Here is a 27,258-nt window from a genome sequence, read left to right as displayed (position 1 = left end):
ATGTCAAGGTACAATAACAACTAAACAAGGCTAACCTCAAGCAGGAAAATGTTTTTAGATTTCACTTTCTCATCTTTAGAATCAGGAAGATTGTAATTGTGGTACTGTATTGAATGATCTAGCTGCAAGTGGTAAATTCAAGATTAAACTCCTGCCAGATTTTGAACCTTGGAAGCAGCAGCAGCAGATTTCCCATGGCAAAGGGTTTCTTTCATTTTGCAACATCTGAGCACTGTTAGAGTTATGTTAATGGATTATAAATGACTAGTGGATCTGTGGATCTGAAATGTATCAAAACTCCTATATTCTTTTTTATTACATTAGAAAGATTTATGTGAGTAAAACTGAGATCAGGCTTTGCCCCAGGATTCTGCAGCTTTTTTTTTTTTTTTTTTTTTTTTTTTTTTCAATAATGAGACTGGGCATGCAGTTCACTAACTAGCTCAGCATCTTCCAAGATTTAAGAGTGTGCTCAACTTTCTGTACTGTCAATAGATCCACTGGTAGGAGTAGAGCAACAGACAATACTTTAATGTGGTCTGTGATCAAGACCTGATCAAACTATTGTTTAAGCATTATATTTAAAATGAGAAGCAGATTATTGTAAATCCACTGTTAGGTACAGAACATTTTCAAATATGTTTTCAAGTTCCATTAACCACATTTTTTTGCTGATTTAAAATCAGTTAAAAAGATTTCACGCTGATTTGCTGTTTTAGAATTGGAAAGAATCTGTTGTTCCTCTGCTGAAACATTCACTGCTGAAATGAACAAAAATATTAATGAAGACATCAGTTTTCTTAATCTTAACTTATTTTAAAAGATCATTGGTTTCATGTTGAGGGTGACAAACAACAACAACAACTACAAAAAAACACATTTTCAGTTTGGAAGAGACATATTCTTCTTTTCTTAACATATTTCAAGAAAGGCTTTATTTAACAGTAGAAGTTTCCTAGTGCTGTAGTTGATAACATGGCCCAAGGTACATTAGTGTGTTGTATGCATTTGTGAGATAAAAAACACCTGTAAATAAGAGGGCTGCTTTCAAAGACACACATTAGATGTGGTAGCATCTTTCTTTGGAATGTAATACTTGTCTGCCTTTTGTGCTTGTGAAAATGTTTCACAAAAGAGTTTTTAAACAAGAGTGTCAAAGAGAGAGACACTGATTTATAACAGCACAAGTACAAGCGTAAGACTGTGAAACACTGAAGCATAACAAAGTTTTCCAACTTGAAAATGGTGGAAAGAAATGTATTACAGTCATTGACAACAGTAGGAATAAGTACAACTTCAGAACAGATTACAAAGCTGACTTTATTGCTAATTTTAAAACTCTTTCTCTTATTCATTTTTGAAGGTTATGAGGATTATGATCACGTGCGCAGCTCCACATAGCTGTCTACCTGGAGATGATGGCGACTCCTTAGAGAATACATACAAACTCCTGGTTAATCATCAGCATTCTGCTCCTTTTATCTAAAAGATTTAACTGCTTTTCACCAGCTCTCCATTTTTTTTTGTTGCACCATGTTGTCTCTACCAGCCTAAACCATTTCCTAAAATGATCCTTTTGCTGTTCCTTGCAATCCTGTTATTGAAGGAAGATGTCTGTGGGAACGTTGGGCTTTTGGTTTCTGCACAGGCCAATGAAAGAAGGGTAGTAGCACACATGCCTGGTGATATTATCATTGGAGCTCTGTTCTCTGTCCACCATCAACCAACAGTTGACAAGGTTCATGAAAGGAAATGTGGAGAGGTAAGAGAGCAGTATGGCATTCAGAGAGTGGAGGCAATGCTACATACCCTTGACAGAATTAATTTGGACCCCACACTGTTGCCAAATATCACGCTAGGATGTGAAATAAGGGACTCTTGTTGGCATTCTGCTGTGGCTCTGGAGCAGAGCATTGAGTTTATAAGGGACTCTCTTATTTCATCAGAAGAAGAGGAAGGGATGGTGCGATGTGTGGATGGATCTTCATCATCTTTCCGCTCCAAGAAACCTATTGTTGGTGTCATTGGCCCTGGCTCTAGCTCAGTTGCTATCCAGGTACAGAACTTGTTGCAGCTTTTCAATATACCTCAGATTGCTTATTCTGCTACAAGCATGGACCTAAGTGACAAAACTCTGTTCAAGTATTTTATGAGAGTTGTGCCATCTGATGCACAGCAAGCACGGGCTATGGTGGACATTGTCAAGCGCTATAACTGGACCTATGTTTCTGCTGTACATACTGAAGGTAAGAGGTGGTTGTTATTATTATTGTTTATTATTATTATTATTATTATTATGTACAAATGCCTTTGAACTACTTTGATGTGATCAAATATCTAGATGTTGATAATTTGATTATTTATTTATTTTTTTTTTCCCCAGGCAGTTGTCAACTGCATAGACTTTTATTTCAGTTAATAGTGATTTCACATTCCTGAGGGTGAAGTAGCATCCTGTTGATTAACCACTGAAAACAGTTTGAAACACAGGACTGTGTGGTCTACAAAGCCACTTGTTATTAAACATGTTTACTCTGGAGTTTTGTAAGTGACCTTAACTTAATGTAGTTGGCATTTATTTATTTTTATTAATCTACCAATCAGTATATTTATGTGGAATAATCATTTTAAGTACATTGGTATCAATGTGTAATAAGAAAGTATCTGGTCTTTTTAGTACAGAAGAGAGATAAATCACCATTTGAAACTGTAGCTGAACCGGAATATTTCCTGTAGTATCTGAGCCACAGAAGCACAAATAACAGAAGACCTGAGGTTCTGGCTAATATCTGAATGCAAGTTGTCCTGGCTTTTTGAGATCAACACTATTTCTGTCCTTTTTATAGTACCCCATGGAGTATTGCAGCCACTTAGCCACTTCTTGCTCTGCATCTGGTCATTGGTTTTGGAAGCGAGCAAGGGAAGTCTCCTTGCATCTTCTTCACACACCATCAGGAGTCCAGAAAATCAGAACTATGTGCTATATTGCTTCCCTCTTTTTATTTATTTGAGATAGAGCTTAAGCTTTTTGCCTAATGCTCAGAAGAGTATGATTAAAGGGAGAAGAAATGGAAAAGATTGCCTGAATTCATTATCCCTTGTATTGACAGACTTGAGTGGTTTCATCTTTCTCTAAGTGACTAGAATTTCATACTGCCTTAAGAGCAAATTTTACCAGTCCCTCTCTAATGGCACCACAATGTAATGCGTTTTCTGGAATTACATTCTGTGATGAATTTTAGGATCTCACCTCTGCTCAAACAGACGAACCTGAAATGGAAGGCGCAGAATATGATCTGGAGAATGTAAAATGTTATTAAGAGATTGAGTAGTGGTGACAGCATTGCTGAACAGCAGCAGATGCTGCTGGCTTTATTACAACCAATAGAAAGCAGATTGTCCTTCCCACACACAAAGTATGCTTCTCTGGCAGACTTCATGTTCAAAGGCCTTTTTGGGGTGATGTTGGTCTGATACAAGTATGTAGGGATCATTTTCCTCCTAAAATATGTGTGTATATATATATATATATATATGTATATATATATATATATATATATATATAATACAGGTTAAAATTTAGATGCAGGTTGTTGTACCCATCCTTCCATCATGATAAGACTGGTAAACAACTTCAGTCTGTTTTCTGTGAGGATGCATGAATATATTAGCAGTTTAATATAATAATGTACAAATCACCATACACCATATCATGTAATGAAACTACTCTGTGCCAGCTGATGCCTTTGGCATGGCTTAGTGTGCAGCCTTCATTGTACAAATGTGTTTGAATAACATCATGGTCAAAAACGTTGCCAGTGATGTGCTGCATTAGTTTAAGTTTGTGTATTCCGAGGACTTTTGATGACTCATCTAATTTTTGTTATGAACAACTTTTACACTTCTGCTATTGAGCAGGGATGCTTATGTATTCAGTTTGGGAACTGTCAAGCTTACATTGAGGTCTGAGTGCACAGAGTGAGAATACTTTTGCAGCTTCACATGGACACTACTTGGAGCAGATGGTAACATATGGCATGTTAATCTCATGGCAGAGGAACTTCGCACTGTGCGTTGGAAAGAAGTGAATAAGGACGCAAGAATAAAAGCTGGAGATATGCTATAAGACAAAAGTAATAAATGCCAGGGGAGCTGGATGTGAATAAAAACAGGTGAATGATATATTTCATCAGTAAGATGTGCCTACTTCTGTCTATATTGATGTGGACAAGATAGGTGGTACCATTAAGTTAATACCTGAGGTCTCATACCATTTATACCATATTTACAAGAGTATAATTCTGGACTTCAGTGAATGAATATTAAACTCAGATTCTGTGAACCTTATGATCTATTTGCATTGTCTGGTCGTGATGATGAATATGTTCTCCAGTCAAATAACATCATACAAATGTTTTCTAATTGTAGAACAGATGGTATTTATAATGGGATAGACAAATACAAACTGAACAAGGTATTTATCTGAAACTTGGTGATGTCTGATGTTCTGGACACTTTCCAAACATTATGACAGATGTTGTCCCTTACAGAAATAGAAAGATTAAATCAAAACAAAACAAAACAAAACAAAAAAACATAAAACCACCACCAACAAGAAGGGGATCCTTTTTAGCCCATTTATCTGCTGTCAACACCTGGAGAGACTTGGGCCCGTGTCTGAATTTTGTGTGGTTATGGTTGGCATACAGATGTGCCATGCAACCTGAGCACTTTGGAGCTTTGTCACAGACTTTTCTTGCTTAACCATTTAGCACCACAACTAAGTGGAAATTGTTGCAGAAACTGGGGAAAATCTGGGTGTCTGCCACAAGGCACAAGGGACTTTTTGTCCTCATGTCACATGTGAAAACATTCTCTGGTCTTTCCCATAGATCAGAGAAACATGTATACAATTTTATCTTCTCCCATCTTTGAGGTGCAAAGACCTAATTGAAAGCCCATTTGAAGTCAATATGCTCCATTTGACTAGAGTAACATTTGGATCATGACTTCCTAGTAAGAAACAAGGTCAGTCCCTGCAAGTCAGAGCATAAAATTTGCCTGGAGGTGAATGAATTAATAATTTCAAAGATATTTTTCATTTTCATTTCAAACTATTTGTTTTGCCTCTCTGAATGGAGTGAAGAGGTAGTATATGCTAGAAAAACACAACCACACAAAAGTACAATTGAAACACAATAGAACAAATTTATTGGGGGCGGCAAGAGATAAATTTCACTCCAGTATGTAAAAAGTGTGATTTACTTTTGAACACAGCCTTAAGAAATAAGCCAGTCTGTTAACATTTTCTTTAGAGAGGTAGCAGGTCAGCACAGGATCAAACTCCTTCTCAAAGTGCTTTCTTTTTAATAATGCTTTCCTCCATTTAAATTTATCATAAATGCGTATAAAGAGGTGATTCACCTTCATTTTGTTAGGACATACTCTGGCAAGTGTAACAGAAACATGACTTTATTTTCCTGCAGATAAGTTTTATTTCACACATTTCCTTTCATATTTGTTCAGTTGTGCTTGGTTACAAGACTATTTTTGCCTATATCTCTCTTGCTACCGAATAAAGAACAAAATGAAAATTAGTCATAGTCTGTGAGAATAGAATGAAGAAATGAATGAAAGAACTGCAACGAGTTGACCTTAAACTTGCTGCTTGGAATAAATTGTTCTTATATGATGTGGAGATTTTCCTTCAGAATCTAGATATTTTTTCCTTTCTATTCAAACTATATAATGTTCAGAGACTTTGCTTTTCACACAATATTATGATTGAAAAATTAGATTAATTAGATTTTAATAATTGGTGATGTTATTTATGCCTTATATGCCTATATTTATGCCTACATATAAAAACACATAGAAAAGATGTACCAAAAATCATTGTTACTCCATGCAAAAAAAAATTCAAATTAAATGAAAATTTATTTCTGAAAATCTGTTTCTGAAAGTGGAAGAATCTCTAGTCTAAAGACTGGAGAATGTTTTACTGTGGCAATGTTTCATTGCTGTCCTTGGGCAAAAAAAAAAAAATGTTTTATTTTTATTTTTGAAAATAATTTTATTTTCTGTTGTTTGCTACTTTGACACTGTTTGAAACATAAGTGTTGAGGTCAGGTTCACAATTTGATATGCTCATATCAAATATCACAATTTGATATGCTCACACTCATATTAATCTTGTAGCAAAAATAAAAAAATACATTTAATTACTTGAAAGAAAATATAGGAAATCAAAAATACAGTTCCAGTCATATTCTGTTGAGGTATTTACTTGCTTTTGATTGAATATCATCATTTATAATAATGTTGCTTTTTGTTGCTCAATTTCACTTATTTCTCCTAGTATCAAAATTGTGAAAATTGAACAAATGCTATTAATCAGCATGAAGTATTGAGATAAAAAACTCAAAGTTAAAAAAAGTTAGTAAAAAGTTAATTTTTCCTTTTTTTTTTTTTTTTTTTTCTACAGTGATTGACTAACCTGAAAGTACTTTAATATTGGAGGCAGTCTGTCAGACGTACCCATGGTGAAATATATCAATAGAAAAATACAAAATGAGTGCTATACTATGGAATGTGGCAGGGATTAAGATTGTGAGGAGAAATATCATGAGAGAGAAAAGGGAAGGTGGTCAAAGAGGTGTATTATGGAGTTAAAAAATATCACTTTGAAAGGAATGGTATAGGGTGGATGTAGTTAAACCAGGATATTTGGATCAGCAAAATGTCACATTATTTCTTTTGTTTAGGCACTCAGTGTTTTAATGTCACTATTTCATAGAATAGAATCACAGAACAGTTTGGGTTGGAAGGAAACTTAAGATCATCTAGTTCCAACCCCCCTGCCATGGACAGGGATGCCACCCACCAGACCAAGTTGTCCAGGATCCCATCTAGCCTGGCCTTGAACACCTCCAGGGATGGAGTATCCGTAACTTCTCTGGGCAACATGTTCCATGGCCTCATCACCCTCTGTGTAAAGAATTTTCACCTTACGTATAATCTAAATCTAATTTTAGTTTAAAACTTTAGTTTAAAGTCCCTGGGTATGGAAAGAATTTACAAGACACTAGAATTTAATTTCATACATAATCAAGGAATAGAGTTATGTCCAACTCTTGTCAGTATCTTTGTGTATCAAAAACTTATTGCTGTATATTAGTAGTGCAGGAATTAAATCAACATTGTTTCAAAATCAGAATGTTTCTGTGTAATTAAGGAGCATTGATCCATATATGTAGGGTCACTTCCTGTATTTACAAGAGATAACTTGCAATTACTCTGAAAGTTAAGAAAGACAAAAGGGCTGTGCTGGATCTTTTAAACTTTTCAGTGTTCTCTAGGGCAGTTCTGACTATCTGATTCTTGAATCATCCAGGAGGCAGTGATCTTAGAGGTAAACCAAAAATTGTAGACTTTGCTTTCATGCAATTTGGAAGCTACTGGATGGAGGATAACATTACATTCATCTTACTAAAATGCGATTGCAGGCTCCTGATGATGTGGAAGCATACCATGCTGTAATGCATAGTATTATAAGTATACATATTGTACATGCGTACATTGAATAAATTATTAGAAAGGTTATTAATAGAATAGTTACAATCTATCTTGGCAACAGATTTTTGAGACAATGCCTTTCATAAATCATATGCTTGTTTTTAAACTAACATGATTTAACTCATCATTCTAAATATGTTGACTGGTGAAAGCCACAGTGAAGATTTCCTTTAATTGATGGTTATATTTTTATTTTATTATATATTTATTTATTTATTTTTTTCTGGAGCTGTCTGGCAGCATTTATGACTGGCCAGATACCTGATCCAGGTGGTATATGTGGAAGCCTCCATATAATATCCATTACATTGTCAAATGGTAGATAAATGATGTATTTGGAATAGCTATTGCTGGGAGAGGAATATGTACTAGATAAGTTGCAAAGATAATAACTGGGGTAGCTGGTAAATCAGCTCACTGGATGAATCCCACAGCCAAAATCAAAGCTAACTGCTAGAAACAGTGGAAAGATGAGAAAAATTATCTTTTCCTCTGTCTGTTGTGATCTAGTCAAATGTTTCTCATCTGCCATCACCTAAGCTTTGATTTTTTAAAAACATTTTTCCCCTAAGATAAATTTCTACAAAATTCCTAGGTGGTGTTAAACATGTAAAGAGGGAAATTTCCCTAGTAGTGAGAGAACTTTGATCAAGATATGCAAAATTACCTTATCACAATGCTCCAACATATAACTCTTTGATTTTCATTTGTTCTCAGTGGTTCTCTTTGCAGTTTTTGTTCTAATCTTTCTTTTGGCTAAAACAAGGAACTTTAGTTTTCCAGTCAGTTCTGTAAAGTGGTCCTTCCTGATGTTAAGTTCATTTTCTAAAGATCATTTTCTAAATCTTTCTAGCTTTGTCAAGATCCTTTCTAAAGAGCATATACTGCTTCTTTGACCCTTTTTAGTGAAATTGTTACCTCATTTACTTGTTCAGCCTGCAGTCATGTGGGAACTATTTTTCCATAGATCAGCATACAAGCTGCTGATACAGACCTTATCAACAAACCAATACAGTGGTTGCCTATAAACTTGTATGGTTTATTTTTCCCTTTTACAGTTATCTGCCCCCATCTTGTCATAACCCATCTTCTGCCCACCTGACTTACTATCTCACCTTTCTTGGTAGTGTTTTGTTTTTTTTTTTCTTCTTTCTTTATCTGGTTATATTTAATTTTTTTCCCTCTTATCTCTTCCCAGTCAACATGAGATTGCCAAACCATAATTGCATGAATAAGATATGATGCACAGATTTGGATATTTCTAAAACTTCTACCTTATGTGATCACAACTACTATTCAAAGCAGTTGAGTCCTGGCTAAAATAATGGCTATCAGAAATTAATACTTTTTTTTTTTTTTTTAAAGTTAATTCACCTGGTGAATCTAGTTTTAGTCCAGATGTCTTTTAAAGTTCACATTTAAAGGCCAGATTCTCATTTTAAAAATAACATTTAGACCTTCAGCAGTTCTACATTTGTTTTTTCTTAATTACATTTTCTTAATTAATGAGTATCACAGCTGATGAATTTGCAGATTTGTCATTAGGTTGAAAACAGGATATTTTTTTCATTTTCAAGGGAAGCCTTAAAAGGGAAATATAAATTGAAATTATTCCTCTGCTTCATCTTCATCAATTTCAAGATTTCATACCCAAATTAGTTCTCAATTACACTGTAATAGGGTTATTCATCAAATATCTATTGTACTTGGAGAGCTCAAACCATGTCCCCTCCACCTTCTCTCCACCTGGTTGCCTCAGAGACGACCTTTGCAGGTGCTTCTCATTTGCTTTTATGAGTTGAACAGAAGTTAAGGATGCATTTCATAGGTAAGTAGTTCTTCCTTTTTCATTCTCTTTCATCTTTACCATACAAAAATATGTAATCTAAAACCTGCTCGCATCAACAGAAACTTTCAAAAAGTTTAGGATAAGTGCCCAAAAGGAGAATTTGAGCGTGTATACTGTCTTTCCAATATAAGATTCTCATAGTTCTCTTTCCGGTCATGGTTATATATATAAAGTTTTTGTGTTGTTTTGTTTTGTTTGTTTGTTTGTTTTTCCTTCCAAAACTGCCATGGGATATGAAGTTACCTTGCTTCTTTTCATGCATATACACAAAGGCAATTTGTCTGACCTATTTCTTTCCCTTAAAGGAGACTAGCTCAAATTCAGGGGTCTAAATAAATGCTGAAGTTGGATCAGATGCTCTATTTCTCTCTCTTTAATTTTGCATCTTTTCCATGAGAGACCACTGCATAGGGTTATTTAGATAATTCTTTCTTGGCACCTCCACGCTTTCTGAACTCAATAGGGAATGGAGATGCTTTAAGTCTCACTGGATATGGGGTCGAAGGTTTTGTTCACTCAGATAGAAATTCTGCGGAGGGATAGATTTTGACTGCTAATATTTGAATCTAAAGTGCACAAATTCAAAGGCATTTATGCTTTTGCATAAAAAAATTTTGCAAAATCATAAATGCCAGCATGTCTAAGTAGCTCAAAAGGAAGCATCTGGTAGACCATGCATTCAGGGTTCTCAACCTTATGGATTTTGAATAAAAATCTGATTTATTCAATGAGTGGAACAGGCTGGGAAAGCAGGTTCTTTTTGTAAGCTATGTAAGATTCAACCAAGGAGTGCAATCTTTATAGTTATAACAACCTATAGATATACAGTTTTATTGAAAAAGTGAAGGTTACATGACCTATGGACTTACCAATTTATCTTTTCCTCCGCTGTTTCCCATTTTTATGTTCCTTAATGGTGTGCCCTTCTTCCCCCTCCCTCTGTCTCTGGCCTCTCGCCTGTTAACTAGAACTGTCTGAATCATCCCAGCTAACATTGTCCTTTTCTTTCCCTGCTCCCTAGCTGACTTTATTACAGCTCTATGCATTATTCATGTGTATTCAGTGAACAGTTTATGCAGACAGCTTCTGCTATGTGAGCTGTTCACAGGCTGCTCAGGCAGGGCTAGAAGGTGCCTTTAGGCACCACCCTGTAGGAGGAGTGACATATAAATGGTGCTGACCCTGGAGGTGGTGTGCTGAGAAGCCTCTGAATCATGCACGGTTGCTTATGACGGTGTCAGGGCTATGCTGAAGCCTCTCCATCCACATGAAGTGGCATGTGCATCACATTAAGTTACGCTATGAGAGAGAAGACTATTGCCTCCTCAGCTCTGTGCTGTGAATCTGCCTTTGCTGTTTGGTTAGTTCATGTTCCTGTGGGATGGAAACATAGTACTGTCACTTATTTCAGCCACATTCAACTACTCCAGTCAGGAGTGGGAGTGAAAATAAATCACCAGAATTTATAGCACTAGAAAACATGGCCTGAGCATATTGGGTGTTGGAAACAGGACAGTGCAGTGGGTACTGGAGCAGGGAGTTTGGGATGCTTTACACGGAAACAAGATACCAATTTCTGTGCTCCCCTAGACTATGCACGTGGCCCTGCTGAAATTGCAGAGACTGTGCCAATGTCACATGACGGAGAGAATGGTTCAGGTACTCCCAGGTTGCACTGGGTTGCACCGTTGCACCATTACAATGTTGTGCTCAAGTTGATCCATCCACTGGGAAGTACAGCATAAGATATGACGCTGAGGAGATGAACGTATCAGCTAGTGTTGCAGCACAACCAGCTAGATCAAAGCTATTCTAGGCATACTTACAGCCCGTTCTGTAGCTTGCTGTGGGCCTGTCTGCAGCCATCTGCAAGGAGGCCTGTTTAATGACTTTGTAATGGTTTGGTATTTTGTAGGTTGAGAATTGGCACACATGGGTGTCCTTGAAGCATTTGCTCCAAACACCCACATTTCAAATGTGTAATGGAGGTGTTGTGAGTATCAATACTCCAGAAGAGAGTAAGGAACATTTAGATACTACTGATAACGTAGGCCAGAAAAAGCCTTGGACATGCAGTTTATGTACATGTTCTGTCACCAATCAGAGGTTTGTGCCCTTAGAGAAGATACCAAGTATGAATTTCCTCTGAAACATTATTGAGAAAAAGTACATTGATTGACATAACTCCTCTAGAATGCAGACAGACAATGGACACCAAAACCTGAAAAACTGAAAGCTTTAAAGCTAATTCCTATTTCTCTTTTACATACAAGCTTTTCACTGATTTTGTTTTTTCTACTTTTGAACAGTTGGTAGAGTGGGTGTTACATCCAACACCTCCGTGTGACAAATCTCAGCCTACAAAATACTGACACGTTACATTTCATTAACCATATGGGACCTAATTATGATGCCAGCTAAAACACAGGTGAGAGTTCCAAAGGAACTGTTTGCTATATGTGCACGGGCCCTATAAAACCTATATTTTTGCCTACAGAAAGCAGGACATTCATTTGACATTTGCAACATTCATGGCTTAACTGAGATATGTAGAGAATAACTTTTAACATATAACTGAAATAAAAAGTGAATTTGTACTCACAAGGTGGAAGTTTTGTTGTAGGATATTGTGGCATCATCATATTTATATGGATAAAAAAAACAACCAACCAATCAACCAACCAAACAAAAATAAATAAATAAATAAATAAATAATAAAAAAACAGGATAAAGAAAAGCCCAGGATAAATTTGGTTTTCTGGGAAAAGCTCACACTGCCAGCTCATGTCAAGCTTATCACCCACCAACACCCCCAGGTCCTTCTCCTCAGGGCTGCTCTCAATCCATTCTCCACCCAGCCTGTATTTGTGATTGGGATTGCCATGGCCCAGGTACAGGACCTTGCACTTGGCCTTGTTGAAATGTGTTGTCCTCACAGGCCCACTTCTCAAGCTTATTCTGGTCCCTCTAGATGGCATCCCTCCCCTCCAGCATGTCAACCATGCCACACACAGCTTGGTGTTATTGGCAACCATTCTGAGAATGCACTCAATCCCACTGTTCGTATCACCAACAAAGATGTCAGCATTGGAGAATAGTGCCAGTCCCAATACCAATGCTTAAAGAATGCCACTTGCCTGGACACAGAGTTGTTGACCACAACTCTTTGAGTATGACCATCCAGCCAATGTCCTGAAGCTGCTCTTGAGATTAGTAGCAAGAATGTGGCAAAGTGTTCTTATGGGACTAAATGTTTCTGCAGATGTAGCTAAATTTCCAGTAAAAGCAAATTACTGTATACAGCAATAACTCAAAATCATTTATAAGCAGTTGATCTGTCCTAAACATGTCAAGTAGAAATTACTGAATTTTGCTTTATAAAATGGCTCTTCAAATCAATCAAGTTGATAACTCTTATAAGATGATGGTTTCTCTCTAGCTAAATGAATCTGTCATTTGTAGAGCTTAGGGATATGGTTTAGTGGAGGGCTGTTAGCGTTAGGTTGGAGGTTGGACTCGATGACCTTGAGGTCTCTTCCAACCTAGAAAATTCTGTGATTCTGTGATTCTGTGATTTTGCTATGATCATGGTAGAGGTGCTACTAACTTCTTCACATATGCAAGAAATGAATAATACTTCATAATTTTGTAAAGAAGTTTGTGAAAAAAAAAGTAACAAACTGACAACATTTGAGAGTTTTTTTCTGTGTGTTTGCTCTCTATATTAGTGAGAAAAAAAACATATAACATTTTTTCTTCATTTTTCTCTGTTAAAAAAAAAAAAAAGAATAAACATATAGAAAAAGGGGAATATATAAATGAAAATTGATTTCCCAAATAGAAAGAATGGATGATTTTGCATTATCATTTTCTGCTGGTGGAATTTGTTAGTCTTATCACCTACGCACCACACTTCTGGATGGCTATTGGTTATACTTACAAAAATGAAGCCTTCAGATGGCCAATAGCTGTTTTAGCTGTCCTCTAAAAATAGTGATGGTAATCTTTGCAGTGAAACCATTTTGCTAATTTGCATGGATATATGAGAAGCTCTGATTTCAAAGATCTGCATTTTTTTTCTGATGTGAAAAGTTTAATTGGTGAATAATAAAGCTGTTTGCTTTTAGTTTAAATATAAACTAAAAAAGAATTTTGGGCAAGATATCAAGTAAATATATATCTCAGGGAGAGGGAGTTGGTCAGATTTTAAATATTTTCCATTTATGGACTTTGCTTGAACTGTTATAATCTGCAAACTACTATTCTATAGTAAGGCCCATGGCTTGTAAAGTCTTTGGCTTACTAAAATCTGTAGAAGGTTACCAAGTGACATTTTCTGATGGGAAGGATTTTGTAATAAGATATTACTACCTTCTTTCCAATCGCACATTGCTTTAAGATTTTGAATAATATACAAGTAATTAATAAAGTCTTTTATCAATCACTTATAAACTACATATTATTTGGGTGCCTAACCTTCCTAATAAAGAGACAACACTGAAACACCCAGCGCTGCAGTTGAGCAGTCTCCTGAGAAGTTCAGGATTTCAGTATTAAGAAGAGATATCTGTCCTATCTGTGGATAAGAACAGTTGTGGAAATTGCACCCATAGTTAAACTTGTTAATGCTTGACATTGCTTGAACTAAGTAGCCTTGATTCAGTGCTGTTGTGCTTGTTTGAGATCCTATCATGCACTTCTGCTGAGTGCCATTAAGTGTTAACTTGCATTGTCAGTTTGTTCAACAGGAACATGAGGATTTCTCTCTCAATCCAAGAATTAATGTTGTTGCTGTTGTTGTTTTTCCTACCACTCTGAGTAACTTTGTGCTTTGACTGTGTTTCTATTGTCTACTTATTTAAACTTCTGGCTTTTTTTTTCTCTCTTGTTATGCATTTGAATAGTACCTATCATAAAGGTATCCTGACTTTAGCTGGTACCCATATATGAGGGGATACCCATATTATAAGTAATTTATGAAAACTATTTTCCATTTCCAAATAGTAGCACACACAGTCTGGACTTACTTTACTCTTACAAACTGAGTCTTTTTCTTTCATTGTCTAAGCTGTTTTATTTCTTTAATCCAGACAGTGCAATGGAATTAGACAAAAAGAGTTGGCAGTTTCAATCCATCATATACACATCAGGGTTCTAGTTCAGCAAGTGTTCTGAACCTTTTTGCTATTTCTTATCTGTACAGCTCAAGTAGTTAAGAAGCATCATATCAAAAAACATTCTTCACTGATAGACAATAGACTTTGAATGCACAATGGACAAGTCTTTAGTATTATCTGCCAGAATAAGAACAATGCTGATGAAGAAACTGACTGTTGCTTTAATTAGATCTTTCCTCAAGGACTCATTTTGTTTGGCAATTATTTTATTCATTTGCTTCCTTGCAATGTTTTTCTCTGAGCAAAGCTGCCTGACTCTTCAATCTTGGCTGAAGTAGAAATAGTGGTATTACTGTAAGGTCTGTAAAACCAGTACCTTGAAATAAACTTCCTCTTGGAGGTCAGTGATGGCTAGCAAAATGCTTCTGCTACGTATTTGTGTTGTTAATATGCAAAATTTAATATGAGAGCACAAAATATGTAATATGGTAGCTGACTGGTGCAGTCAATACAACAGAAGGAAGGGATTCCATCCAAAGGGACCTGGACAAACTTGAGAATTGGGCCCATGTGGACCTAATGAGGTTCAACAAGTGTAAGTGCAAGATGCTGCACCTGGGCGAGGGCAATCCCATATATATAGACTGCGAGAAGAACTCATTGAGAGTAGCCCTGAAGAGAAGGACTTGGGGGTATTGGTGGATGAAAAGCTTGACAAAAGCCAGCAGTGTGAGCTTGAAGCCCAGAAGGCCAACTGCATCCTGGGCTGCATCAACACAGGGGTGGCCAACAGGTGGAGGGAAGGGATTGTGCTCCTCTGCTCTGCTCTCACAACACCCTACCTGGAGCCCTGTGTTCAGCTCTGAGGCCCCCAGCACAAGAAGGATGTTGATCTGTTAGAGCGGGTCTAGAGGAGGGCTACAAAGATGATCAGAGGGCTAGAGCACCTATACTATGAAGAAGGGCTGAGAGAGCTGGGGATGTTGAGCCTGGAGAAAAGAAAGCTCTGGGCCTTTAGTTCCAGCCTTTTAGTACTTAAAGGGGGCTAAAACAGAGAACAACTTTTTACTTGGGCAAGTAGTGATAGGACAAGGGGGAGCAGTTTTAAACTATAAGAGAGGAATTTTGATTAGATATTAGGTAAAAATTCTTTACTCAGATAATGGTGAGACAGGAACAGGTTGCCCAGAGAAGCTGTGGATGTCCCATCCCTGGAGGCATTCAAGACCCTGGGCAACCTGATCTCGTGGCTGGCATCCCTGCACATGGCAGAGGGATTGGAACTAGATGGTCTTTAAGGTCTCTTGCAACCCAAGCCAATCTATGAAAATTATATTTGAAAATTTTTTAAGCACCCATGGTTTTAGACACTATTCCAGAACATTTTTTTTTTCATTTCTAATGTGAAGACTTTATATTTTTTATGTTTCTAGGGGTAATTCTAGTCCTTTTGAAATAAGTAATCTGAAGCTCTTTGGAACAGGGATCCCCTGTACAAATAGACACCATTAAATATAAAAGCAAAGGGCTGAGTTCAAGCACTGCGTTTCCTAACTATTAGTTTTATTCTTGTTTCTCTTTTGGACCATTGCAATGATCCATTTATAAAGGAAATCTACAATAAAGAGGATCGGACCTAAGCAGTGAATGCACGTTAATCCATGTTATTGTGGTGGTTTTACCTCATGGGCTGCTGCAGGGAAAGTCGACATCCCAGCCAGATCCAGCACAGTTATGTGTTCTTGTACTGTCCCTTGTCCTTCTAGTGAGCTTTACCATAGTAAATATGTAATTCTGAATTTACAGTTGCTGTACCTGAAAAATATTTGTTTGTTCTTAAAAAGCTGATACAATCTGATCATGTGGGACCTGCCTATTTTAAATAGATCATGATTCATACTCTCTCCAGCTGTGCCTGGGAATTATTTGGGACAGTCTTATTTGGTCCAGGCAAAAAGGATTCCTGGGAGTACTCAAGCAAATAAATTCCACAGGAAATCATGTTTCAGAGCTATGGAATATTCTTTTGTATTGCTTAATATCCTAGCATAAAAGTTATCTTAGTTTCCTGAAAAATACCTTTCTTAACCTGCAGGCATGTATTGAAGAAAGAAGTTCTGAATACAAGCACAAACTAATGGATGTTCATACCACCTGAATGTTTTCATAGTCTTCTTTGCTTTCCAAGGATCCTAATTTCTTTGCAGCTCTCTACAACTTGTTGAGATATTTAATAGCTGAAAATGTATTATTATTAAATGTGCTTTGTCTTATTGGAGTGAATAATGAGACACTAAAAAGAGCTAGCTGTGAACTCATTCAGTTTTAATTAAATGAATATATTTTGTATAAACATTACTGTTTATTGAAGGAGGGACAATTTCAAAAGAACAGATATTTGAGAAATTAAAAAAAAGGTAATAGATTATATAAATTACACTACTCATGATCAGACAGTCAAATATAAAACAGAATGGACACTTTTAAGGCAAAGATATATTTCTAATCCAAAGTTTACATCTCAGTTAATGACATAGAATGGGATCTCTTGGGAATGGATTTTCCAATTGTGAATGGAGGGAAGAGCTCTAAAATCCCTCAGAAAGTTTATTTAGATAAAGTATTATGCCTATCCAAAACAGTAATAAAGTGAAAATTGTAAAAATCAAAATAAGTTGGATCTTGCAAAGTAATATAGATAGATAAATCTACCACTGAGGTGTGCAAAGTTATGAAGAACAAGAACAGATTGAGTCAACACTAAAAGTAATTCATTTTTGTTGCCAAACCAAAATAAACATTTATTTTTTTTTGGCATAGAAGTGGCTCTAGGTGGCACAGCTGGCTCTATTTCATTTTTTCTTCAAGCTGCTAACTAAATTGTCCCAGAGATACTCTCAACGGAGAGTGAGATCTCCAAGTAGTGATTCAACCCTTCATTTTATTTAACCTCTCCACTAGTGACCTTGGATGACTGCCTTCCTAACTCTGGTACTTTAAATAAGTATTTAGAATTACTGTTGATCACAGAACTCCAGGTGGGATCTCATGAGAGCAGAACATCACCTCTTTTGACTTGCTAGATACACTTCTTTTGATGAAGCATAGGATATCACCGGCTTTCCAGTTTGCAAGCATATATAGCCAGCTTGTGTTGAGCTTTTCATCTACTGCTACCCTCATGTCCTTCTCAATAGGGCTGCTCTCTATCCACTCATCACCCAGCCTATATTCATGCTTGAGCTTGCCCTAACTTCAGTGCAGGACCTTGCACTTGGCCTTGTTGAACCATGTGTTTTTCACACAGACACACCTTCCCTCCAGCATGCACCACGCAGCTTGGTGTCATCTGCAAATTTGCTGAGGGTGCACTCAGTTCCTCTGTCCATGTTGCCAATAAAGTATTGTTCCAGTAAAAATCCTTGAAAAATTCAACTCCACCACTTAGCACTGGTCTCCTGGACACCAAACTGTTGGTTGAGACTGTCCAGTCATTTCCTTGTCCATAAAGCAGCCCATCCATCAAATCCATGTCACTCCATTTTGGAGACAAAGATATCTTGTGGGATAGTGTCTAATGATTTTCACAAGCCCAGGTAGCAAGGTAGCAGGTCTTTTCTAGGGGGAACATTGCACCCTGTTTTTGAGATCCTTTAAAGTAAGCATTGCTTAGGGGATGGCAATGTATTATTGGAGAATAGCAAATACAGTGGCATGAAAAAAGAAGGTGTAAGACTGCATAAGATTCTTCACAAAAGTCTTCAGTGATCAACACTGGTACTGCTTTTATGTAGTGCTTTTGTAACTGGTGTAAGTGCAATAAGTTTAATCCATATGGGTTTCTAAAAATAGAAAATTATTAAAATTATTAACCAGTAGAAAGGGGGAAAAGAGCAATTGTACAGGAATAATTAGATGTTTTTGAAGATTAGAGTAAAAGAATTTGTACTTAAAATCTTCCCTGTCTTTAGGTATTTAACAGAATAATCCAATCTTGTATCACAGTCATTCAAGGCTTACTGACATAAGTCAGTAAGAAATTCTGACAGAGATGTGGAAAGGGCAAATGTGATCTTGGACAGGTATTTCCAGGAAAAATAAAAGACTGTTAGTCCTGCTGTACAGGATCCTGTAAATCACATTCTTATTATTGCATACTGGTAGTCATTGTTTGGGGAAGAGAGAATCAAATAAGGAACAGCTGTGGTGAAGGGCTATTAGTGTAACCTGAAGCCTATCATGAAACAAGAGCCTAAAAGAACTGGCTTTATTTAGTGGAGCAAAAAGAAGCCTGAATAATATTGCTGTTTTTAAATACAACACACTAGATAATAAAGATGACTAAAAGAAAAAATGTTAATAAATAAGCATATGCTGAGTATTAGAAGGATTTCCAGCTCTCAGGGTAGTGTGGCTCTAGAATAGTTTTACAATCTATAAACTTTGTGTGTAGAGTGAGCTGGATTTAAGATCAAATTTAATAAGTTTATGAAAGATTGTTCACATGTCACTGTGGGCTGCTGGAGTCACCTTGGGAGGTCATTTAGTGAGTTTACACTAGTAGTGCATGAGTGATCTTTAGCAGTATGTGCATATGCATTTTAGAAGAAACAACTGAGTTGAAGCACATCTGAAAGCATATGCCTATCATCTTTGAAAATAACAGCTAGGAGAAGAAAATGATTATAGGAACATTGGTGTATTTAATCTTGATGAAGACAGTAAGACATAATGAATTTTCTGGCTAGTTTAATTTCACTCCACAGAAAAAAAATATTGGCATTAATGAACTTGGAAATGAGCTGAGCTACTTGGCTGAAAATAGGGGAAAAACAGCAATATATAAACTGGATGCACTATGCCCTGATGAACGGAACAGAGAGTATACAGCTTGATGTTAAAATCTATGTCATCATTCAAATAAACCAATTGTTATGCAGTGTTCAAGACAGATAAGAGAGCAATTAAAAATGGCCTGTTGTTCAATAAAATAGAATTCGTGTGGCTACATTCTCCTGTCCCTTTTTCTTCTTGAATTCACTATGCAATAAAAAGAAAAGAAGAATTGAATGGAATGCAGTTTTGTACATAGAGAAAATCTGCAACTTCTAAGGGAATCACTTAGCATGTATTTTTGGCTGCCTAGTATGCTAATAACAAATTAGGAAAAAATAAAATAATCAATAAAATTGTCTCAGTGTAGGAATAGATTATAATTTGGGACTAACCACACAAGAAACCAACCAACCCAAACCCACACACCTGACATATTTCTCAGTGTATTGCTAAATGTTAGGTCAGAGACTGGATGTTTTGTTATCATCACTTTATAAAATCCACAGTAATGATTGCTTCAGAAACTGGAATTTCGTTGTCCAAGGTGAATGCTTTCCTCAGAGCTACATTCCTGTTCTTTCCTGGACTGACTGTATGCTTGAGAAATTTATACAAAAGGAAAATCTTTGATTGGAGTGACTGAAGGAGACCTTTACCACCATGTCTTATGGTTGCCACTGTTTTGAGATCTGAACTCTCTGCTTCATTTCAGGCACAGAGGGAAATGGAAACTCACTTCTCATATGGGCATTATTATGCCAAAATCACATGAGAAAGGATTGACCCTGTTCAAGTGAGCAACCCCAGGTAAAAGCTTAATTTGGCTTAAGTTGTGACTTAAGCGAGGGAAGAGATTCAGTCTAGCTAAATCAGGCATCTTCACCTTTATGCAGGGCAGATCTTCTGCAGTATTTTATACTGTCTATTTGGCATAATAATCATAGCAGAATGTTGATTATGGGGCTCTGGCTGTGCTCTTCCTTGCACTACAGAAGTCTAGTTCAAAACTTGACTGGACAAGACCCTGAGCAACCTGTTCTAAGTTGCCCTTCTTTGAAGCAGGGATTAGACCAGGTGACCTCCAGAAGCTGCTTCCAATTACTACCATTCTGTTCTCTGGATTAATTATGGTTTGGGTGAAAAACAAGGAGATAGACCACAGTGAATTTTGTCCCATCTTACTCTTATGTCTCTCTTCTCTTAATGTAATATTTCAGATATAATACTCTCTCAGCAGCCATGTGAGACAGAGACTGTGATCCTCCTTATTGCAAGAGGGGACAGTGGTGAGTGTATATTTCTAAATCATATTGGTGAAGCAGGACTTCTGAATCCCAAGCTAAGTCTGGATCAGCCCTTGTTTCAGGCAGTGGGATGTAGCTATGACCAACAGAAACCAGAAGCAGGTGGAGTCCTGATCTCACTGGTGACATTGTGAGATGAGAATGACCATGCCTTTCTGAACAGTGCCGAAGACGGGTAGGGATGCAAGTCTCCTGTTTCCCACTGAACTGTGTCTGAACGTATTGGTGCAGAGCACAAATGTACTGCAGCAGGTCTAGAAAGCTCTCCTCAAAATGTACTCTGGGAAACTTGATGTAGATGGAAGAAAATTAAGTCGATGTTCCCTGTTTCTTTTCAAGAAAGAGAACACATTGCTTTAGATCTGAGAATGTGACTATAGACAGTGCTGAATTTTGTGGGCCTGTGGTATCTTTCCGAGGTATCAAACAATAGTTTTAAAAGCTAAAACAAAACTCAAGATGTGAGGTAGACAGATTGGCTGTGGGAGGATACTTTATGCTGATATGTTGCTAACTTTTTTTTTTTTTAATTAACCTTTGATTTTCTTCTGTAATGCTGGAAATAGTTAAAGAGTGCAAATACCTCTACTTCTAACCATTAATTTTAAATAGATTTGTGTTACCATAATCTGACTTCTGTAGTGTGTTTACAGACACCATAATCAAAATGGTGCAGAGTGGGATTGTTCCATCCTGACGCACTCAGGAAAAACAAACAAACAAACAAAAAAAACCAGAGCTTTTATGGGCATTGCTGCAACATGAAAGAATTTCATATCAGGACTAATGCATGTCCATTTGGAAGTCTGTATTGTGTGAGTGTCTGCCCATTCATGTGCGTGTGTAATCTAACTCTCTAGCTGTGTAGAATGACTGTGTGATCAGTCGACGTCTGTATTCTTAGCAGAAAAACAATGTTATCATTAAGTGGTTGTACCAGGAGTTGTACTGAAGATTTCTGCCACCTTCGTGTATGTTGAAATGATTCAGTGCTGGTGATTTGATTTTTTTTTTTCCCCTGACAAATGCAGTCAGACAGCAAGCAATATTTCAGTGTGTCAAGAGAACTAAAATGGATTCTAGCTTGAATAACTGCTATTCACAGAAAAAAAAAAATAAAAATGTTTGTATTTACCTATGATAAGCAGATTTAAATAATCTGATAGCTGTGAAGTAACTGACTTGTATAAGAAGTGGGACACATACTTATTATTGGTCTGACATTCACATATTTATATCCATAAATAAACATCCACATACTCATTGTGTAAAAGATTATGTGTCTGTCTCAAATTTCAAAGAAACTACATGGAGCTATTTATTCTACTCAAATGCAAATCTACAAAAGAGAGTGAATGTATGTAAGGAATAGGAAATGAAGACAGAGTAATTATGTATGTTCTGTCTCCTTTTCCTCTCCTGTTCTACTGTCCAGTTATATGGATGTGAGGACAGCATTTATATTTCCTAGGTTATTGATTACCTGTGTGAATGGAAGAATAGGCCATTTTTTCACCCCAGCCAAGAGCTGTGCTCATACAATCAATGTAGAGAATATGCTAAGGTTTGTTTTCTGTGTATTGCTGGGTACATGAGGCTGCATTACCTGTTTGCCCTAAGGAGGGTTCTGTGTTGTGAATTTTTGCATTGATTTAAATGTCACAGGAAATTTTTCAGCTCAAATACAGGGACCTTCTACATAACATAGGTCACAGAATTTTGTCCAGTAAAACAAGCATGGGAAGAAATTATTCTATCCTGTAATGCAAATGTTTGCAGTCCCAAGAACTTGTGACTAAACCAGTGTATGTCTTATTGAAAGACATTTGGTCTAAATGTAGGGCCTCCAGGAGATGATTAATCAGCTACATCCTTTAATTATGTTGCAACAGTTAATTACTCTTGCTGTTAAAAGTTGTCTTGCTTCTAATCTGAATGTGTCTGTCTCCATGGAGACATTCTTCTGTGGAAAGAATAGGGCACCGTGACCTCTCTCCTCATAGAGTTTTCTATTTGTTGCCTTTCTTGGTAGATTGTTTCTCTTAATCTCAGGCTCTCACAGTTGTCCTAAATGATGGGTACTTCTTGTAAATAAAGATCTCCTCTAATCACTGCAAAAGATGTGCTTTGAATTTACATGAGTACAAGGGATATCAAACTCAGGATCTTGCAGTTTCCATGCTGTTCTTTATTGCTAGAAGAACTCCGTGTCTGTAAAATGTACTTGAGTTTGGCCTCTCCTGAACCACCTTAGTGAAGGTTTCCAGTTTTGATTTCCATTCAACTTGGCTATTAGCTTCAGGGAAGGGGGAACTATTCTTGTCAATGCCATAGATTTCACCTTCATAAAAGACATCTTGAAAGAAGATTTTAATCTTTCTCAAGGAGAGGCTTGCTTATTACTGATATTGATCTGATTTTATTATGTTGTGATGTCAGGGAGCAGTTACTCAGAAGTCAGTGCTGAAAACAGAGCCTGACCCCTTTATTTTGTTTATTTATTTATTTAGTTAGTGTGTTGGGTCTGTCTGAGCTGGAGTCACCTTTTCCCTGCAGCAGCCCGCACAGTGCTGTACTCTGCACTCGTAGCTGGAACAGCACTGATATCACTCCAGTGTTGTGTCTATTGCTGCGTAGTGCTAGCACAGCATCAGGACTCCTTCCAAGCCCCCAAGAGCCAGCAGGCTGGGGGTGGACAAGTGATGGGGAGGGGACATTGCCGGGGCAGCTGACCTAAACCAACCAAAGGGATATTCCATAACACCTGATGTCACACTCAGCAATAAAAGGGGGGGCTCTCGTGGGGGAGGGGGCTGTTCCTCCTGAACAACCACTACGCGTTTGAGGCCCTGCTTCCCAGGACGTGGCCGAACACCGCTCACTGAAGGGAAGTAGAGAATAATTTTTTTTCTCTCTCTGTGCTTCCGCAGAGACTGATTGTTTCTTTTGTTTCTGTTTTTCCTCCCCATTCCCTTTCCCTTTAATTAAACCTTTCTCATCTCAAACCTTGAGTTCTCTGTGTTGTATTTTCTCCCCCTTCCCTTCTGAGGAGAGGGGGAGTGAGAGAGCGGTTGTGGTGGAGCTCGGCTGCCCACCTGAGTAAAACCACCACAGTTAGTTATTTTCTGCAGTTGATTTCTTCACTTTCTTAAGCCTTGCCCTTGAAATCTGGGATTCTGAGCAAAAGTCAGGGCAGTCCATGACATGCTCGTGTCTTTTCTTTTGTTGTCTGTGGCTCCTAAATTTACACTCACACTCTTTGAGCACAAATCAGTTACTTTATGCGATACAGGATTTGGGAGTTTTAACATGTGCTTGTTTCTAGGTAAGCTTGACCAAACCAATTAGATTTGGCTGTGCATATTTTTTCTTCTTGATAACACCTGTTTTAAACACCAGAATAATGAAAAAGTAATCAGAGCTCTAAAAATCTAATTTTACTGACCTGGGATACACTAGATAGATTGCTTAGTGGCAGATGTTCAGGACCAATATATTTAGCATTTACTTTTACTTAAACACTTTCTAGCCTCGTCTCAAGAAGCAGAAGATATTAAACCAGCAGCATACAGGATTATTACAGGATTATTACAGGATTCTGTGCTGAAAAAGTAATGGAGATGTTTTCATTAATTATGCTCTTCAGCTTATCCCATTTTGTCCCATACTTTCTCTCCATGGTGATGAGAAGTTTGATATTGACTCACATGTGCGATATCCACAGAATTTGTGAATTGGAGGGGGAGGAGTGTCTAGGCTGACCTCCACACCCATGCTGACAGAACATCTGAATTCACTAATGATTTCAAAGGCACCAAGTAAAATATTATTCCTTGTTAAGACTGAATGTGACAGCCTGCAAATTGGTCAACTTTTAACAACAGTAGTTAAAAATACCATTTCTAATGAGATACCTAGAGAAATAAGAATATCCTCAAAACACATAAATGAAGGCCTATTTGTCCTAGGATGTTAGTCAGATAGTGCCTCACAACTGGTCTTTCAGGAAAATCCCATGGTTGGATAATCTGTACCCTTATTTGTGTTCTTCTAAATGTTAGAAATTGTCTGTTCCCGAAGTGTACTCAGGCACAGCATGAACACAAGGACTGGAGTGGAAAGGTACAGAGAACAATACTTGTCCTGAAGTATGCCCTGGAAGAATTGGTGCAACCCCAAAGTCCTTTCTATCAGTTCATCAAATTTGATTTAATAGCTTCGTTTTTCTGTAAAGTATGATAATTCTGACGTATATTCAACCTTAAGCATAAAGTTGTGAAATCCTTCATCTCTAAAATACTTTGGCATGGAAATTTTTTCCAGGACTTCTCTGCCTTCACATAAGGCTTCAGGAAAGTATGAACATAAGAAAGTCATGAGGACTTATAGCATATCACAGGTTGGTTTTTGTGAGACCTCAGCCCTCGGCAGTGGTGGAGGTGACTGGTGAACCTAAGGATGAGTTTGGTCTTGAAATTTTCCCTGCTGCCCACTGAAAATAGGAATGGAGAGCTCTGGGGAGTGTTTGCATGGCAAGGTGGAGTCATCAGGGTGGAGTCATGTGCTGCTAAACATAGCACAGAATGGCTGAGTTCTGCCTCAATTTCCCTGTCCTTTGGTAGATGCAGTGATTTGGGTAACTTTCCTCTACCCTGATACTGAATAGATTTAATTTTAAATTTTCATTTCAGTCATTCTAATCACTGAATAGACTAATTTATTTATTCATTTTCATTTTCCTTTATTTAGTTATTTATTTTCATTCATTTATTTGTTTAGTCATTTTACTTAACATCTTTGTGATTTCCACATCTTTGTGATTTTATTTTTTTTTCTAATGTGGCTGAAACTGGCCTGAAGATTTTGTTAGGAGAGGACTGATATACACTATGTCTTCTGCAGAAAGCAAGCTATGATCGTTAGGAAGTCTTTGTGTGAACAAAATAAAGAGTAAAAATCATATATCTTTATATCTTTTCAAGAAAAAAAAAGAGATTTTAAACTTCAAAGTTATGTGTTGAAAGTGGTATGCCAAGTGGGAAAAACAGGCTTAAACACTTTTACTGTTTCAATTCATTTGACAACAGTACAGTCCTTAAGTCTTAATTGTGTTTCATTTTTATGGTCATCTAGCATCATCTTTTGGGATGACAAATATAGAAAAATGTTTGTGTTCATAATTTCTGCGGCAAGTCATAAATTTTGTTATCAGATAAAACAAAATTACTCATAAGGCAATGATCATTTTTGTGGCTTTTTATATCTCAGAAACACATACATATTAATGAAAAAGCATTGTAATGCCAAAAGATTATGTTGTTTCTTAAACAGAAGCAAACACATCACTGGGGAAATTATTGAAATATAATTACATTTCATTTAAGCACTTCAGAAATTAGGAACATAATTTTTTTATTTATTTATATATATTTTTAATGAAACATTAAAAGTCTTGCTGACCTTTTATTTGCATCTTACTGATTTAAGTAAATCATAAATTTAAATATGTACATATATATATTCTTCAGAGATGCTGGGTCACTTTCTGGCCCATAGAAAAGACCTGTCAGGAAGGGAGAGAAATAATAACATGTAATGTCAATCACACAAGAAGGTATAATGAAATCTATTATCATTTAAGAACTACAAACTTGTGATAACAGCATTCATCGTCTTCTAGAAGACAGATTCTAAAATCTGCAAAAGAAGTTTTGTCTCGTTTAATTTCAGAAATATGTGTCAGTTTAAGGACTTCTTGGAACTACAGTAAAATAGAAAACTTCAGCCTGTAAAAGAACCCTGGGCATCTTGCAGTTCAACCTCCTGGTGAAAGCTGGCCCTTTATTCACCTTCCTTCCTTTCTCTACTTGTAGATTTTGGGGTCTGTATTGATTTGTATTTTATATCATACTTCACAGTGACTAGATATAGAAAATACTTACAAATGAGACCCAAAGACAACTGTATTTTAATTTTATTTCTACTCATTTATGTTTAGAAGCAATTCCATTTCATTTAATAAAAATGGTGACATTTTCAGTGCAACTTGTTCAAGTTTATTGCATTAATATTTACTGCATTTTTTTTTTCCTTTTCATGAAAGCAAATGCATATATGTCTGAGATATTTTTAAATTTATTCAGAGCCCAAATATATTTTTGGGGAAAGAAGTGGTATCCTATTAGCCTGAAATTCTGTGGAGTGCTTTTAGTGAGAGCTGAAATTGTTTGGCAGCTTCTGATTTGTAATCCATAAGAATTCGTTGAATAAAATATTCCTTGTTTTATGAATGAAAAATTTATTTTCCTTGATCATGGTTTGTCTATTCAAGAACACAGCTTATAAATGTTATTAGTACTAAATATAGCAGAATGTAAAGGAAATGCAGCTGTTGTGAACAAAAGCAACCTACTTGCCTTTATGGAATTGACTTGTGCTTTTGATTATCCCTACAGTTTTCAAAACATAAAATCTAATTATATTCTTTTAATTTTTAGGTGAAAGACAAACCCTGTCCCATATGTTTAATTTTCCAGTAGGTATTAAATATTGACTTCAAGTACTTTCCCTATGCAAG

At 36.7% G+C, this 27,258-nt stretch overlaps 1 protein-coding gene across 3 annotated transcripts in view; it reads left to right on the top strand.

Moving 5' to 3' along the window:
* The first annotated feature begins 1,491 nt into the window (after positions 1–1,491).
* The window catches only part of GRM5 (glutamate metabotropic receptor 5), a 284,534-nt gene continuing 258,767 nt past the window's right edge, over positions 1,492–27,258 (top strand). For all 3 annotated transcript variants that reach the window (XM_084533413.1, XM_084533412.1, XM_084533411.1), the window contains exon 1: positions 1,492–2,246. In XM_084533413.1, coding sequence (XP_084389539.1) covers positions 1,568–2,246 — 679 coding nt within the window. In that variant the 5' untranslated portion in view covers positions 1,492–1,567. The remainder of the gene's footprint in view (positions 2,247–27,258) is intronic.

The sequence above is a fragment of the Aythya ferina genome, assembly GCF_964211825.1.
Source record: "Aythya ferina genome assembly, chromosome: 1".
Lineage (NCBI taxonomy): Eukaryota > Metazoa > Chordata > Aves > Anseriformes > Anatidae > Aythya > Aythya ferina.
Note: the sequence above shows the minus strand (reverse complement) of the source record. Positions and strands in the feature narration are given on the sequence as shown.